This window comes from Sphaerodactylus townsendi, linkage group LG09 (genome assembly GCF_021028975.2).
Source record: "Sphaerodactylus townsendi isolate TG3544 linkage group LG09, MPM_Stown_v2.3, whole genome shotgun sequence".
NCBI lineage: Eukaryota > Metazoa > Chordata > Lepidosauria > Squamata > Sphaerodactylidae > Sphaerodactylus > Sphaerodactylus townsendi.
In genome coordinates, this window is record NC_059433.1 from 50,977,742 (window position 1) to 50,994,507 (window position 16,766).

Sequence of the window (16,766 nt, forward strand, 5' to 3'; positions counted from 1 at the left end):
CTGTTTGAGAAAAGCTGAGCAGTAGCTTGATGACCTTCCCTAGATTTGTGGCTGAATTGCTGGAGAAGGTTGTATTGTGAAGGCGACTTTGAGCCTCTTCCAACGGGAAAGGGCTGAATCTGCTCATGGGAGCAGAACACTGCTTGTGGATGGGGATGCCTGGGACCTTATGGTGCTGTCCCAAAGGTTTGGTGTCATTGCTTATGGCCATGGATGTGAGGGAGCTTTGGAGGACTAAATAAAGGGACCCTGATTAGAGTTATATTTGATTAAGTGTCTAGACTAGACTCTCTAACTTTGTCTTATAAAATATTGTTCTCTACTTTAAGAATGGGACACTCTTCTCCAAATGTTCTCCTGGAAAATTCAGGCAGTTAGGCTGCTTCTATCTGGGACTGCCAGGTGGACAGGGCTGCCAACCTCCTTGTTGTGGCTGGAGATCTCCTGGATCTACAACTGGTCTCCAGACCATAGAGATTAGTTCCGCTGGAGAAAATGGCTATTTTTGGAAGGCAGACTATAAGACATTATATCCTGCTGAGGTCCCTCTCCTGTCTAAGCCTCATCCTCCCCAGGACCACCCCCCAAATATCCTAGTATTTCCCAAGCCAGACCTGGCATTGTTATTGATGAGAATTTCTGCCTTGCCTGAGAGACCCAATTCTAATATCAAACCTGGTAAGTTTTATTCCTGCACTTCTGACATGTCGGGTCATAGAATCTTGTGCAAACTGATGCAGATCTCAGTGTGTTGAGGACCAAAGTGGCTCTTGTTGGGTAACACTTGCAGCAGCTGGATTTTACATAATCTAAGATACTATATATAATGTGAATTAAAGCACACAGATCATACATTTATAGCCTGATTCAGCAAATTCTATCAAAGTTCTGAAGCACATATAAAATCTTTCCCAGGCATTTTAGCAGAAATAGTTGCTCCTGAACAAAAACAGATGTACACATGGAACTATCTATTGAAGTGAATGTCAGTAGTGTACAATGAAATAGTGTACTATTTAGCTGACTTAATGCACTTAACACATCCTAAGTCCATAGTATTTTAAGTATTAAAATTATATATTTTCATATAATAGACTCGCAGAAGGTGAATGTATGGGGGGAAGGGGGAGGGAGAGATGAAAAGCATTACAGGCACCTCCTTCAACTCTGAAGATGTAGAATTTACTTATCTGACTCAGGTACCAAGTGTCAGGAATTCAATAAGAAGTTCATCTCTGCATCTTTATTTCACACATCTCAACACAAATAGGATTCCTTTCTACTGCCACCATCAGATTAAGAATTAGAGATATGTTTGATTAAGTGTCAAGACTAGACTCTCTAACCTTGTGTTATAAAATATTGTTCTATACTTTAAGAACTGGACACCCTTCTCCAAATCACATGGATTTAGTTAGGGAAAGCTTTGGCAATCTCATGTGGTATAATTTGAATCTAGGCAAGTATGTCTTTTTTGGCTTTTTGTATCTTGCTTAGTTAGCATACACCAAGTGAGCACACACAGACCAACCTATCACCATTTTCAGAAAAGGGAAATTTTAGCTTTGACATCCATTACACGTTTAGCAAAAAAGCTGTCTACAAAGCAAAGGAAAAATAAAATTAGCAATACATTAAATCCTCTCTCCACAGATGGAAAATTTATCCCCTATGTTAGTAAATTAAGAGGAAGGCAGAACAACCTTCAAGTTAGTAGATTTTTATTTCAGGCCATGCCTAGGGTCTTCATTGTCCCTGTTGTTCCTGGTCTTTTTTCTTTAAAGGTTTCACGGTGAGGCCTGGAGTCTTTGAAGAATTACAGCTGATCTATAAGGGACTACAGTTCCCTTGGAGAAAATGGCTGATTCAGAGAGTGGACTCTATGCAGAGGTGGGATCCAGCAGGTTCTCACAGATTCCCGAGAGTAGGTTACTAATTATTTGTGTGTGCCGAGAGGGGGTTACTAATTGGTGATTTTGCCACATGATTTTTGCCTTAGTTATGCCACTCCTCTCAGCAGTAGTGCGCAGAACTTGAAGCAGTCTAGCAGGAGGTGCACCGGTGTGCGTGGCAGCCTGCGCCTGCGTGCATTCGTTTCCTGCCCAAGGACCGGCGCAGTGGCTGCATCCTTGCCACAGCCCCACCCAGGAATGACCCGCTCCCGGAATGCCTGGCCACGCCCCCGTCGTGCCCCGCCCAGCCCCATTGGTGCTATGCCACAGTTTGAATCCCACCACCATGGGAACCTGTTACTAACATTTTTGGATCCCACCACTGACTCTATGGTTTCATAATTTCACTGAGTTCCTTCCTGTTGCAAAACTGCATCCTCTCCAGACCCAATCCACAAATCTCCAGGAATTTCCCCCCTCCCCCACCAGAGATGACAAACTTATATGCAAGTGATAGTGCTTCAGGAATTATTTTGCTCTCCTGGTTACCATACTAACATACAAATTGATATTGGGATAGCCTAGGTCAGTAGTGGTGAACCTATGGCACTCCAGATGTTCATGGACTACAATTCCCATCAGCCCCTGTTGGCCATGCTGGCAGGGGCTGATGGGAATTGTAGTCTATGAACATCTGGAGTGCCGTAGGCCGCCATCACGGGCCTAGGTACTGAGCTAGATCTGATATAGTGTGGTATAGTGATTAAGGTGCTGGAACAGGCCTTGAGAAACCCAGATGCAAATCACCACTAGTTCTATGGAAGCTTTCTGGGGGGCCTTGAGCCAGTCACACATTCTCAGCCCTGATCCTGGTTAGTATTTGGATGGGAGATCACCAAGCAATACCAGGACAGCAAAATATAGAGGCAGGCAATGTCAAAACACTTCCCAGCACTTGCCTTGAACCACCACCACCACCACCACCACCACCCCTGCGTCACCTGTGATGGGGAGGAAAGAAGAAGTGCTGAACTAGACAGAAAACCAATTTGCAGCCTTTTGTGTGTCAGCAGAGATAGCTTAAACTTAACTTCTGAGCTTTCACACAGTGCAAATTAAAAATTTCCTTGCCAAGTCATAATGCTTTACACAGACACTTAAGGGTGAAGTTTTATTTCATCATAAAGGCACCATGGTGACAATATCTACCACAGTGTAAGCATATTCACTTAAAAATCCTAAGTCTTTTCTGCACACAAGTATGCTTAGGGCCCTCTTCCTGCATTCAGGATAGTTGATTTTCCAAGGTTCCTAACCACGTGAAGAGGTGCTTAAATACGTGCATTTATGTACAGATAATTTTTATATACTTTCAAGTGAACACATGTACACTGGGGCAGAGCATTTAGTCTTCACAGGCGTGTTTGGTGAAACAGGCGACAGTAATCAAGGTTCTGATTTTCACTAGCACCACTGAAGGGACAATTCAGCATTTTGCATGATTAAGCAAAAGCACCCCTATCCAAACCTCCAAGCTACTGTAAATAATTCGAAATATCACTTACTTTTTCATATTCCTGAAAAAATAGGAATTTTATTCATTTGTTTGATCTTTTTACTGTTCCTTTAAAAATTATCATCACAATAATGACAGGATTTTATTGCCTATGTATAAAACACAAAAATATTGCTGGCAAAGTTCTCTTTGATTTTGAACACAAACAGAAGACAGAAACAGGAAAGCTTGACTTTTAGGGTTTTGACAGGAGTCTTGTATAAGTGGAAGACTTTTAATTCTCAAATTGTTTCACTTCAATAACTCTTTTAAAGTTGTTGCGCCAAGATGCCTGGCGGATTAAGCTCCATTGCCTTTTCTTGTTTTGAACTAATGTATTCTTGATCACCGTTTAATGAAACTATATACCACATGGAGATTTCACATTAGATAAGCCATGTGAAACCCTCATCAGACAAGTAGCTCTGGCTGGTGGTAATCCTTCAGATGAAAATTTCTGACTAGCAGGTTTTCCAATTTAAATGAGCCCCTTTAACTATAAAAAATTGGCACGGTATGATTGCTAAAAATTATTTTTAAATTTTTATGTTGCCAAAGTGCCCCGGTGGCTGTGAAAAACAGAAATACAGCCGTAAATACAGAAAACATTAACTGGTCACTGAGGGGATCCAATTTACAACCCATAGAGACAACTCACATGGCTCACTGACACTGGCATTATTGGGTTTGCAATAGGGCATTCAGTTCTGTTCACACCACACGAAAGCAAAGCTATTCTTAAATATGCAATTAAATAGATTTATTCCACATGTTTCTCTAGTCAGTGGTTATTACTCACTTTTAGTTCATTGCACCCTGATCTATAGAATTTTCATGATGTGTTCAGGTAGCCTTCAGGAAACAAGTGAACTTGTTATGAATTTTCAATAAAAAGTTCCTTTTATGGCTTTAACATGTGGTATTTAGATTGTTTTACTGTAGTGATTTGGTTTATGTTACTTCTGCAAGTATTTTTTGTAAAACCTAAGAGATACCACACATATTAACATTGTCTACAGCCAGTATTAAAACTCAATGAGATAAAATATATTTTCAGCTTGGGAGATTTTACATCAAATAAGAAAGCTAAGGATATGTTCAGCTATGTACTGTTCTATATGGTTACAAATGTTAAATAACTATACAAAATTTGCATTTTTAAAATAATCTGATATGGTTCTGTGCCTGTATTTCTGTACTCACAACAGGAGCAAATATATTGCCTTGCAATAGAACACTGGTGTAAAAAAATTTTTGAAACTCAATGCTCCCCTGAAATACCTGCTGAGGAGTGGGTGGAATGACTCCTGAGTTGGCGGGGAAGGCGCAGAGGTTCAGAAAAGCCAAAGAACAGCAAATGAACGCTGCCCTTTTTTACATTCCCTTCGCTGGCAGGGAAAATTTCATGCATTGCCCACTCTTAGATACCATGAGGCTTGTTGGATTTGCAGCACCTTGAATTTGGGGCTGAGGAAAAACCTGTGGGTAAGAGAAACTTTGTCCCAAAGGAAATGTACACTCATGGGGCAGACAAAAGTGCATTGTAGGTCAGTGTTGATGTGAGAATAAATGAGAGGCAAGGAAAACAATACAAGACATTTTAAGACAACTAAATAGCATAGGCGTACATCCCTAGTGCCAGGGCGGTACCCTCTGTCCCCGGGCGCCACTAATCTGGTCGTGTGAGGGTGCAGAATTGCCCCCCCCCACGTGACCAGGAAGTTGTCATCTTCAGGCGCCCTCGGCTCCACCATGTCATTATCGACATAAGTAGGGCCAAGGAAACCCAAGGACACCACCCCCAAGCCTTGCCCCACCCCTCCCGGCTCCCAGCCGGCAGCGAGCAATCCCTTCTGCCCTCCCCTCTGGGCTCTGAGGCTCTGTCCTCATCTTTGCTTTAATAAGCACAGGCTTATAAAAGCAAAGGAGATGAGGACAGGGCCTCAGTTGCTTTTGCTCTCCCCAGAGGGAAGGACAGAAGGGACTGCCGGCTGCCGGCTGGGAGCTTGGAGGGGGGTGGGGATGGGGGGCCCCACCCCCTGAGCCCTGTCCCCCTGAGCATAGCAGGGGGCACCCAAAGAATGGCTGTCTCCGGGCGTCATTTTCCCATCATATGCCTCTGCTAAATAGTAAGACTCAACTCAAAAATCTCAAACTTTCCTCCCTATTTATTATGCTCCTTTTAAAATTAGAGGCAATTGCAATGGTTGGGGGTGTTTTCAAGAAATCTGTCCATTCATGTAAGAGAACTGTGTGAATGTGCAAATCAGACATATCTAAATTCATTTGGATGCATCCCAATAGTTCACTGAACATTCAGCTCTTTGCTTGTAGCTGGTGAGCAGGATGTGACCTCTAAAAGTGGCTGTTCAAGCAGAACTCAAACAATAAATAGTGGGGATAAGGAACATTCTTATTGCACTAGTCTCTGTACCTGTGACAACAACTGTTTGAAAACTGGAATGAAATACAAAGATTTGTTTTTGCCTAGACAGATTGCTGAAAGATGGTAACACAAAATCACATGAAGCTGCCTAGTACTGTGGCATCTGCCTATCAAGGTCTGGCAGAGGTTCTTCAGGGTCTTGGTGAGAGATTTTTCACACCACCTACTAACTGATCCTTTTAAACAAAGCATGTCAGAGACTGAGCCTGGCCTTTTTCATGCAAAGCATATGCTCTGCTACTGAACTACCTCCTAGTAAGGAACAGAACTTTCCATTTTCTCAGTGCCACTCTACTTGCTCCTTGCTTGCCCAGCATCACGAAAGCTTGTCCCTAGAGATGAAATAGTAATGGAAGATTCTCCATTTCTCATTGCTCTCGCATTTGGTTTCAGCAGGGCCTTTAAAGCTCAACAGGAAAAGCATGTCACTAAACTGTCTAAATTATTAGAACTCTAAGAAACTGAAGTTCATATATTCCTCACATACCTTCTATGGGCTCTCAGATCTGCAAATGACACTCTGATCTATGTACCAGCAGAGATTCAATCTGCAAGTGTACAGGCTGCACATTCTAAATAATCCTATATCAAAGTATTGCCTCCCAAAGACATCCTCAATCAGTACAACTATATTGGCATATAGCTTGGGCAGAGATTTCCTTTTTAAAAATCAACTTTAATTTGGTCAGTATATAAGCCAAAGCCAGGCCACTTACACCTTGAAAGCGAAGAGTTCTTAAGTGGCACACATCTCTTGCTGCTGGCATCCAATAAATCATGCAACCTTCCTGACTGGCAAGGGTATGGACAGAGCACAAGCATTACTGGGATGAATGGGAGTTGCTATGGACTCCAGTGCAATTTGCTCTGCTCTCTGCACTCTGATGTGTGGGCTTTTGTTTACTTTTCTCTCCTTGGCTGAACAAGCACAGGATACTGAATAAACTGTGCTGGTGCTCAGCCAGTACTGTCAGTGCATCAGCGTTGGAGACTTAGAATTGAGTTGCCAGTGCAGTTAGAATCATCAGAACTTGTGGCTATCATTCCCTCCCTAGTAGCTGTAAAATGAAGATAATCTATCAGAGTCCATGTGTCCCTTTTCCAGTATTAATTTCTTGCACATAGGGCAGAGGCCTTGGCTAAAAAGACTTAATTTTAGTTCCCCCCCCTTTTTTTAAGAATTTCAAAATCAATGCTAGGAATGTAGTCCTCCTAAATCTGTTAATCAGTAAGATAATTACTTTGTCTAACTTACTATATACAGACTGGGCTATTGGACAGAGACTGCCCTAGTGGCTTTAGCTGATGACCTCTGTCTGAATGTAGACAAATGCCATGCCTCTTTGTTGCTCCTACTGGATTTACCTGAAGCCGCTAATATGACGATTCGATAGCCTTTATTGGCATACAAAACATACTAATTTAAAATACAGTTAAAATGATAAAGATAACTTCACATTGGTCAAGAATTCAGTTTACAGACCTCGGCCAGAAACTTTGCCACTGCAAGACAACCATTAAAATCATTACAGTTTAAAAGAATGGTTACTTTGTTTGGCTCTGGGTGGGAACAGCGACCACAATGCTGTCAGATTCAGTATCTCTACATGCGAGCAAGTGACAACTGCTAATGTAGTTACATTCGCCTTCAGAAGGGGAAATTTTTCAAAGATGAGGGGGATAGTGCACAGAAAGCTGTTAATCAGTAAGATAATTACTTTGTCTAACTTACAAACTTACTAGAGTCCTGCCTTACAAGATTTCCGTGAAACCGTTAATATAATGGACCACAGTATCTTGCTGGGGCAATATCTCAACCAAATCTTCCAGTGATGTGTTAATGGTCTTTAATCATTGCCTATCTACTGTGGTTAAATGGCTAAGAGTGAACAAATAGTAACAAAATCCTGATAAGACAGAGGTAATACTGATTCAGAAGGTGGAGCTATCAAATGATATTATGATTTCTATCTTCAGTGGGGTTCAGTGGACCCTTGCTGACTCAGGTAAGAGCTTGGGGTTATTGTCACGTTCAGCCTTACAGTTATACTGGATATATCATTACTGCTATGGAAGTAAGCAATGCTTGCTTCCAACTTAGTTTATTTTGGAAGATGGCCTCCTACCTTGGTCCAGCCAATTGAGCCCTCTGGATCCATGCTATGGTCATCAAGCTATGGTCACATTGAGGCTAGCCTACTATAATGTACTATACATTGCTCTCCCCTCAAAGCCAACTGAGAAACTTCAGTTGGTGCAGAATGCTGCAACTTGGTTATTATAAGGAGTATGGCAGAGGACAAAGAACCAATGTAGTGTAGTGGTTAAGAGAAGTGGACTCTAGTCTGAAGAACTGGATTCATTTCCCCACTCCTCCACGTGAAGCCTGCTGGGTGACTTTGAGCCACTCACAGTTCTCTCAGAATGCCTTGAGCCCAAACAGACACAAGCAATTGCAAACCACCTCTGAATGCCTCTTGCCTTGAAAACACTATAGGATTGCCATAAGTCAGCTGTGATTTGATGGTGCACACACACACAGAGGTGGAAAATGCATATTACTCTCATTCTGCAATCACTCCATTGACTGGCCATCAGTCACCAGGCTCAATTCACAGTACTGGCTATAACACATAAAGTCTTCATGGCCTTGGACCTACAAATCTATAGGACTGCCTCTCCTCTTATGCTTTATCATGACAACTTCACTCAACTGATCAGGGCCTTTTGTAAGTGCTCATATATATGAATTCTCTGTTATGCCATGCCACCCTTTCCCCCTTATGGAATGGCCTACTTAATGAAGTTAGGAAGGCTCCCATCCCCCCAGCTTTCCACAAACTATGCACAAATATATATTCAGAAGGGCATTTTACAAAAATAATAGGGTTGAATTATAATGGAATGGTTGTGGTGGGTTTTCCAAGCTGTGTGGCGTGGTCTGGTGGATCTTGTTCCTAACGTTTTGCCTGCATCTGTGGCTGGCATCTTCAGAGGTGTATCACAGAGGAAAGTCTGTTACACACTGTGTCCAGAGAGAAGAAAATGTTTGGGGGTATATATTGTCCATGTCCCAGGGTGGGGAACCAATCAGTAAGTGTAGAACTTCCTATGCAAAGATGTGGTTGATAGTATTGTATTGCAGTTGGGGTTTTTCAGTCCAGGGATTCCCTTAATGTATGGTAGAAATATTGTTCCTGTAGTGACCAACAGAAACTCAGAGGACTGAGGAGAAACAGCCCACCACAATAAAAATATTTCTACCATACATCAAGGGAATCACAGATCAAATAGGGAAACTGATGAAAAAGCATTACCTACAGACCATCTTCAAACCCACCAGGAAAATACAGCAAATGCTATGCTCAGCAAAGGACCAGAGAGACCCCCTCACTTCTGCAGGAGTATATTGCATACCCTGCAGCTGTGGAAAGGTCTATATGGGAACTGCAAAACACAGCATTCAGACTCACATTAAGGAGCACGAAAGACATTGTCGGCTTAACCATCCTGGAAAATCCGCAGGAGCAGAACATGTCCTAAACAAAACTGGACATAACATTTTATTTGAAAACACTGAAATTTTGGACAACTCAAAAGGTTACTATGTCAGACTGCACAGGGAGGCCACTGAAATTCACAAACACCAAGACAACTTCAACAAGAAAGAAGAGACTCTGAGAATTAACAAAGCTTGGCTACCAGTACTTAAAAACACCAGAATCAAAGGCCAAGGGCATGCTAAGTTCATGGACAATTGACTCCACCCAGACACAGGATTTGCATTCACCAATGCTGTTGCTGCAGGGAATGCAAATGTGAATCACTCCCTGGACTGAAAAACCCCACCTGCAATACAATACTATCAACCACACCTTTGCATAGCAAGTTCTACACTTACTGATTGGTTCCCCACTCTGGGACATGGACAATATATACCCCACGAAAACATTATCTTCTCACTGGACACAATGTGTAACAGACTTCCCTCTGTGATATACCTCTGAAGATGCCAGCCACAGATACAGGCGAAATGTTAGGAACAAGATCCACCAGACCACAGCCACACAGCCCGGAAAGCCTGTGAAAGCCTTCAACAATATAATGGAATGGTTCAGGAAGATGCTGAAATAAAGGAAAACAGATTGTGGACTATACTACTTGTGTACGCTATGCATTATCTCATGCTCTATGTATTATCCTACCATGCAATTTCTGAATTGTTAAACATGTATTGTTTATATTTAAGTTTTGTTTCAGCTTTGTTTCAGTTTTTGGCTTGGTTTCAGATTTTTGCAGTGCTAATTCTATTATCCCGCTTATTGGTTGTCCCATCATGTTGACTGCACTGACCTATACTAAGTACTACACCTTGAGTTTCAACAAGAAAGGTGGACTATAAATAACATAAAATAAAAATTAATTAATTAATTAAATCTTCCAATGCTCAAAATAACTAATTTCAAACTATACTCCAACTTTACCTATGAAAATATACTTTCATAAAATTCATTTTGCTGTTCAGAAATCAGGTAACACAAAGTTCATTTCACCAAGAATATATTTATCCCACCTACCTAACAATATTTGTAATAGGGTTTTTTTTCATATCAATGAAATGTTCACAGGACAAAGACACTGCAAAGCTACAAATGAAGGCGGTACCATATATAAATGTATTTTCTTTCAATCTTAATGAACAAAATGTTTGCGGTTAACTGGTATATTTCTATTATTTCTTTTTAATCCTCTGTGTGACTATAGTATAATTATTCACCTCTCCACCTTGTATTTACAGCAAGGGTTTATCATATGGCTTGACCTTCAGTGAAAATAAGGCAAATATGCATATTTTGTCATTCCCACTATCCCTCTCATTACATCCCCTTTATTCTCATTCTTAACCATTATTACTACCATGCCACCCATCTACCACAGGACATCATGTCAGTCACACTTGCTATAACACTAAGTCTACCCAGGAGCAAGGAGTGCAATTCTTGTAGCATGGGACTCCCCACATACCAGTGCAACACACTGTTGGAAGTCACTGAGTCAACTAATTAAAGACAATTTTATAGCCAGACGATTTGTTACCTTTATTCTGCACATACTGAATAGCCTAGGGGGAGCTGTGGATCTCTGTAGTTTTTTAGGAGCCTGTGTCTTTTTGCTCCATAAAAAGAAAGCAAAACAATCTAAAAATGTCTGGCAAACAATAAAATATAATAATTTTCTAACTGAGACAGGTTGTTTCCAAAGGACTCTTGAAAGACCCTTCACCCAAACACTGCTATTACAAAAGCTAGTAAGTGGACAATTGTCATGAAGGAATAAACAAAACTCTTAAAAGCTAGGACGAACTATAGAATATTAAATGTCCCTGAGCTTCCCTTTGCTACTTTTAGCTTGTTCAGAAACAAGCAATCAAGAACTGTTGATAGTCTTATATAGCTTTTTATGTGATCCCCAAGCCTACTGATTTGTGTGACCTTCTACTCTCAGGCTTTAGTGACTGAAGATGCTTCTAGAGTGGGATTCTTCTTGAAGTACACTGTCATGTGAATCTCATTTTATTTTATTCATTTATTCAATTACTAGCAGCAAAGCCTGCTGTGGCAAGAAATACTGCGGCTTCTATACAGGGCAGGGGGAGGGGTGGTGAGGGCAGGCGGGGGACTGTGTTTAACTTACCTGAAGTGGTAAGGAGACCAACAAAGAGAGTGGTGTGTAAGGAGCAGTGAGTTGGGGAAGAGTGGGTGGAGGACTGGGCATGCCCAGCTTGACTTTGTGGGTAAGAGAGGGTGGGCAGGGTGATGGGGAGGCTGGTGCTAGGCTCGGCAGGGTAGTGGGTGGCAAGGCCCCACTGCCCCACTGACCTGGCTTGTCTTTGGGGAGTGGGAGATGGCAGGTGAGGGGATGGGGAGGCTGATGCTAGGCCAGCGGGGCAGAGAGCAGCAAGGTACTGCTGCTCCGCTGGGCCCGGTACCAGTGGTGGGATTCAGCAGGTTTATACCACTTCGGCAAAACCGGTCGTTAAAATGGTGCTTGTAAACAATCAGTTGTTAAATTGTTTGAATCCCACCACCAGAACCGGTTGTTAAGTTATTTGAATCCCACCACTGCCTGGTACTATCAACCAATTGGCATGCAGGGCTCCTTTCTACGGCTCATTTCTATGCACCAATTGGTTAGGAGTGAGTCGTCGACTCATTCTATCCCTTAGCCAATTATATGTTAGAATGATAATACTCTCGGCCCTCTGACAACCTCGTAACAATAAAAACAGAACAATGCCAATCAATAAATTAAAATTTAGAGCAATACAAATGATCATACATTAAAGATCAAGGATCATCTGCCAAAAGACAACCAATCTACAAATCAAGTTCCTTACCAGCTTCTGAAAGTCATCCAGGAAGGAATTCCATAACAAAGGTACTACAATCACACTATTTGTCACCATCCTTTTTACATATTCAGGACCAGGTACCTAGACCAGGACCTTCCCTGATCTTAGGAAACTGCGTGGTTCATATGAGAAAAATCAGCCTTTCAAATTTTATGGAGACTGCCTCACAGTGATGAAATTTCTAGGCGATACTGCAATTAAGGACATACCAGCTCCTAAAATCTGAGATACCACACTAAATCCTTAAATCAGTATGTTGTTTTCCTGATGTTGCCCTCATCTTATGATTACCGGTATCTATTAAATTACTGTAGCTGCATTCAACCAGCCACAGACCATCTAATTTTTGCAATCCCTAGGATTGTGGGAAGCTGATGGGGATTTGTAACTTGATTTGAGAATTATGCATTCAGATTTGAGAATTATGCATACTGTTCCCTTACCCAAAATGCCTTCCCGTTATTTTCTTTCATATTTAGAAAAATCTACATAAGGACAAGCACACAGGTATGAAATATAAACTATATGATGCTGCCTTACACTTCAGAACACTAATCCTTCTACTTCAGTACTATTTATTCTGACTGGCATCACCTCCCTGGAGTCATAAATGGAGTCCTTAACCAGCTCTCTCTCTCTCTCTCTCTCTTCCTCTCTCTGGTACAGTTTTGGGTGGGTGGGGGTTGGGATTGAACCCAGGACTGTCTACATGCAACACAAGTGCTCTATCCCGAGCTATGCCCCTCCCCCATCATTATGCATTTCATATGCATTATGCATTATGCATTATGCATATGAAAGGAGAAGTAACCACTGGGTCTGTGTAAACCCCCACAACTAGTTTGTTTCATCCAGTAGGGGCAGCGTCATTGTATAAGCCTTAGTAGCAGCAAAAGAGGCCAGCTGACAAGAAACTTGATAAGATTTTTTGGGATCTAATACCTTGTATAAATAACTGGAAAACTTTTTATTTGGAAAGTAAATAAGGGGACATTAAATTTAGTTTAACAGTTATTAACAGGTAGTAATTACATCTTTTTTGCACGGCTATATCTTTCAAGGTGCAGATTGTAGTCTGGTTATTATATTGTCTTGTTTGTTGGAACGAAATACTTCTGAAAAGAGAGGTGAATGAGAAGAATCCTGTACCCTGTACCCTTGTGTATTTCAGAAGTAGAATGTAAAGGTGATTTTACTTTAAATCAATTTGTCCTGTGAGTTCTGTTCTTGCATAGCCGTATAGAACCCATGCAGAAAGTTGTTGAATGTGTTTCCCTCTTTCCTGCTATTAATCAATGAGATCAGGGAATATGCATTATCTGAGACATTATTTAAGGAACTATTGTGCTCATCATTTTCTATGGGATAATTGTGTCATTGCTTCATACCATGTACAACTAATGAGACTTAATGATTTGTGTGGGATCTTACACATGCAAAGAATGCGATTAGCTACTGACATGCATATTTTTTCTCTTTGTTGGACATATGAGTTGTATGACCACAGAGCCTTTCAATGGAAAGCCACAGACCACAAGCAGTCAGCATAGATTGCCACTAGTACATGATTACAGGCTGCAGGTTGCAACATGCATTTATTTTGGTGAAGAGGAATCAGAGCTACCACCAAAAAAAGTCTAATTCGAGCCTTTCAAATGGTTCATATTTCTAAATGAAATATCAAGAAAATAAAATGTTAAATACCCAAATTTAACATAACAGGCTGCAAGAAGAGCTTCACTAACAATAAAATTCTTCAAACTCACGTTTGTTTCATGAGAATAAAACCTGAGCTATAGTTTGCTCTACAGAAATGGTCAGATGTGCAATGGCTACCCTGGGTAGTAGGGGCAAAGGATATAACACCTTGTAGAATAATGTAGATCTGCCATGTTCCCAGGTAGAAAGAAGGAGTAGCCCAAAGGCTGTGATTGGACTTTGCCTCTTTTGCATGAAATGTTTGGCACAACACAGTCATGTTTAACTAATATGCACTCACTTTCTCAAAACAAATGAAAAATAAACCAAAAAGAAAAGAAAAGAAAGTAGCTCAAATGCCACAGACCTTCTTTTGGTTCAGATTTTTCTGTCTAGTCCACATCAAATCTTCAAACATTCTGCTATCTGTCATTTCTTTTTTTTCAATATATTTCAGCCGATCATGGAGAAAATCAACTAATGTCTGAGCATTCTGCTCCTTTGATTTTATTCTAGCAAACTTTTCCCTTTAAGAGAAAAAATATTGTTACTAGTACAAAACATTGCATGGAACTGCTAGACAAACCGATCTTGCAGAAACACAGTGACTGTGATCTAGTGAGATGTTTTACATGTGCACAAGGGACAATGAACACATATAGGGTTTATCGGGCCATTTCTTCTTCAGCAGCTCCCCCTGCTGAACCACAGACTGATTTTTAAGCTCAGAGGAGTTTAAAAAGCAATTTGGGGTATGGCAAGGGTTGCTGATGAAGGGCAATTGGCTCAATAAATCTTACATAGAAGAAACAGAGAAGTCACAGAAACAAATGAAACATATGAGGCTGCCTTAAACAGAGTCTGGTTATTGATCCATCATTCTAGCCCAGTGTCTACTTTGACTACAAGTACCTTCCAGTGTCTCAGCGACTGGGTGTTACCACAATAGCTACATAACATCTTTCAACTGGAGAGGCCAGTATTAAACATTAGAAGGGAGGGAAGGAGAAATCCAATAGTTTTTTAAAAAACCTTTTTGCCATGTGTCAAACACACTTTGATGCACTAACTGAAATCAGGGCTAAGAGCACATTTGTCCAGACCTTTTCTATAAGATGATCCATAACATTTCAAAAGAGGGTTAGCAAAACAAGAAATTGTCCCACAACACTTAACAGACTAGTAACATTGCCATGGCTTTACGGTAATTTATGGATGCGAGGGGCTACTTTATCAGTTGTATGAAACGGAGTCCGGCACATGCAAAATACAAAGTTACCCGTTTGTGTGCCATGAACCAGTAGTTATACAATTACATTTGAGTCCACTATCACCTTAGAGACCAACTAGTGTTTCAGGGAGTCAAAGCTCCTGGTTACACAAGAATCTGGATTATGAGCGAAAGCGCTCTTTCCACCACTTAGACGTGTACATATTTCTTGTTTGTCTTGGGCATTCTCATGAATTCTATTGCATTTTTCATATGTGTGTTGGTAATTTGTTGGTGTATCTATAGTGCACTCTTCACATCCACACTTTATTAAATAGCACTTTGCACCTTGCTGTAAGTAGTTCATGAATTAGTCCCATTAGAATATAGAAACTCTTTTTGATAGTTGTTGCTACACTGTACCCTACTTGTTGGATTTCTTGTCATTAATCAGAACTAAGGTTCCCTCCCTCCGTGGGCCTTGAGTCAGCAGAACATATTTGTTCTGAAAAATTCAAGTATTTGGACATTCAGAATGTTCAGAGCCTGGATGGTATTTTCACTTTATGTTTATTTCACAACATCAGTTCTAGGAAATCAAAGCTTACATTTCTTAATCCAAAGAAATAAATGAAGAATTCTCCAATAATTAATATGCAGTTGACCATGAATTGTATTAGGTTGCTGTAAACATTCTGAATGCCTACAATACTATTTACAGGATAAATTATTCATCATTTGATATATAGGCACAAAATCTGAAAAATACTACCCATTTATTGATAAATATTAAATTGTTTTCTCTAGATAATTCTGTCAATATAATATGTAAATCTATAGTTCACCTTCTATAAGAATGGAGGCTCTTACCTTAGCTCTTCTACAATTTTCTCTATCTTATCCATCTGGGTTTGCTGTCCCTTGCTCATAGTATTTAATTTAGAAATTTGGTTCTGAAGATTTTCGATAGTTTTACCAATTTCATCAAGCTGGCTAGAAACATTCTGATATTTCCTCTGAAATTTAAAATATGTATATATTTATATACTTATGGAGTTTGCAAGGCAAGAAATCCAGATACTATGTTTTAACTGCACAGTTACATGCAATGATGCATGAAATTGCTTACCCAGGAAACAGAACTTCTTTCAGAAGTGCAGTTGAAGCATCTAGCGCAAGTGGTGTAATGGAATTTTCATACAGGTGCAAACTTGTACATCACAGTTTCTGGTCTTATATTATTTCAGTGAGAAAATGTTTTTTGATCAACACTCTTTTCTCATTAACAAGTATGCTCCTTTCAATTAATGTTTTCATGTCGACAAAACATTATTTTTCATCACTGAAACTAATGGGGAAATAGCTGATATAGTGTCATAGTTCAAAGTGTGAAGTATAAACTAGGAAATCAATGGTTTAAGTCTTAACTTTTCTGTTCATTCACTAGATGTAAAACAAGCCATAATCTCTCACTTTTACTTCAGTTAACTGTATTATAGGAACAATAGTTATTACCTATTTTGCAGGATAATAACTATATCAGTCACTACCCA

The 16,766-nt window shown here is 40.4% G+C and overlaps 1 protein-coding gene across 1 annotated transcript in view; it reads right to left on the minus strand.

Moving 5' to 3' along the window:
- CCDC178 (coiled-coil domain containing 178) overlaps window positions 1-16,766 on the minus strand; it is a 173,908-nt gene that overhangs the window by 109,048 nt on the left and 48,094 nt on the right. The window contains exons 16-17 of the mRNA XM_048507311.1: window positions 16,084-16,229; window positions 14,371-14,530 (exon numbers count right to left, since the gene is read on the minus strand). Of these exons, the coding sequence (XP_048363268.1) occupies window positions 14,371-14,530; window positions 16,084-16,229 (306 nt within the window). The remainder of the gene's footprint in view (window positions 1-14,370; window positions 14,531-16,083; window positions 16,230-16,766) is intronic.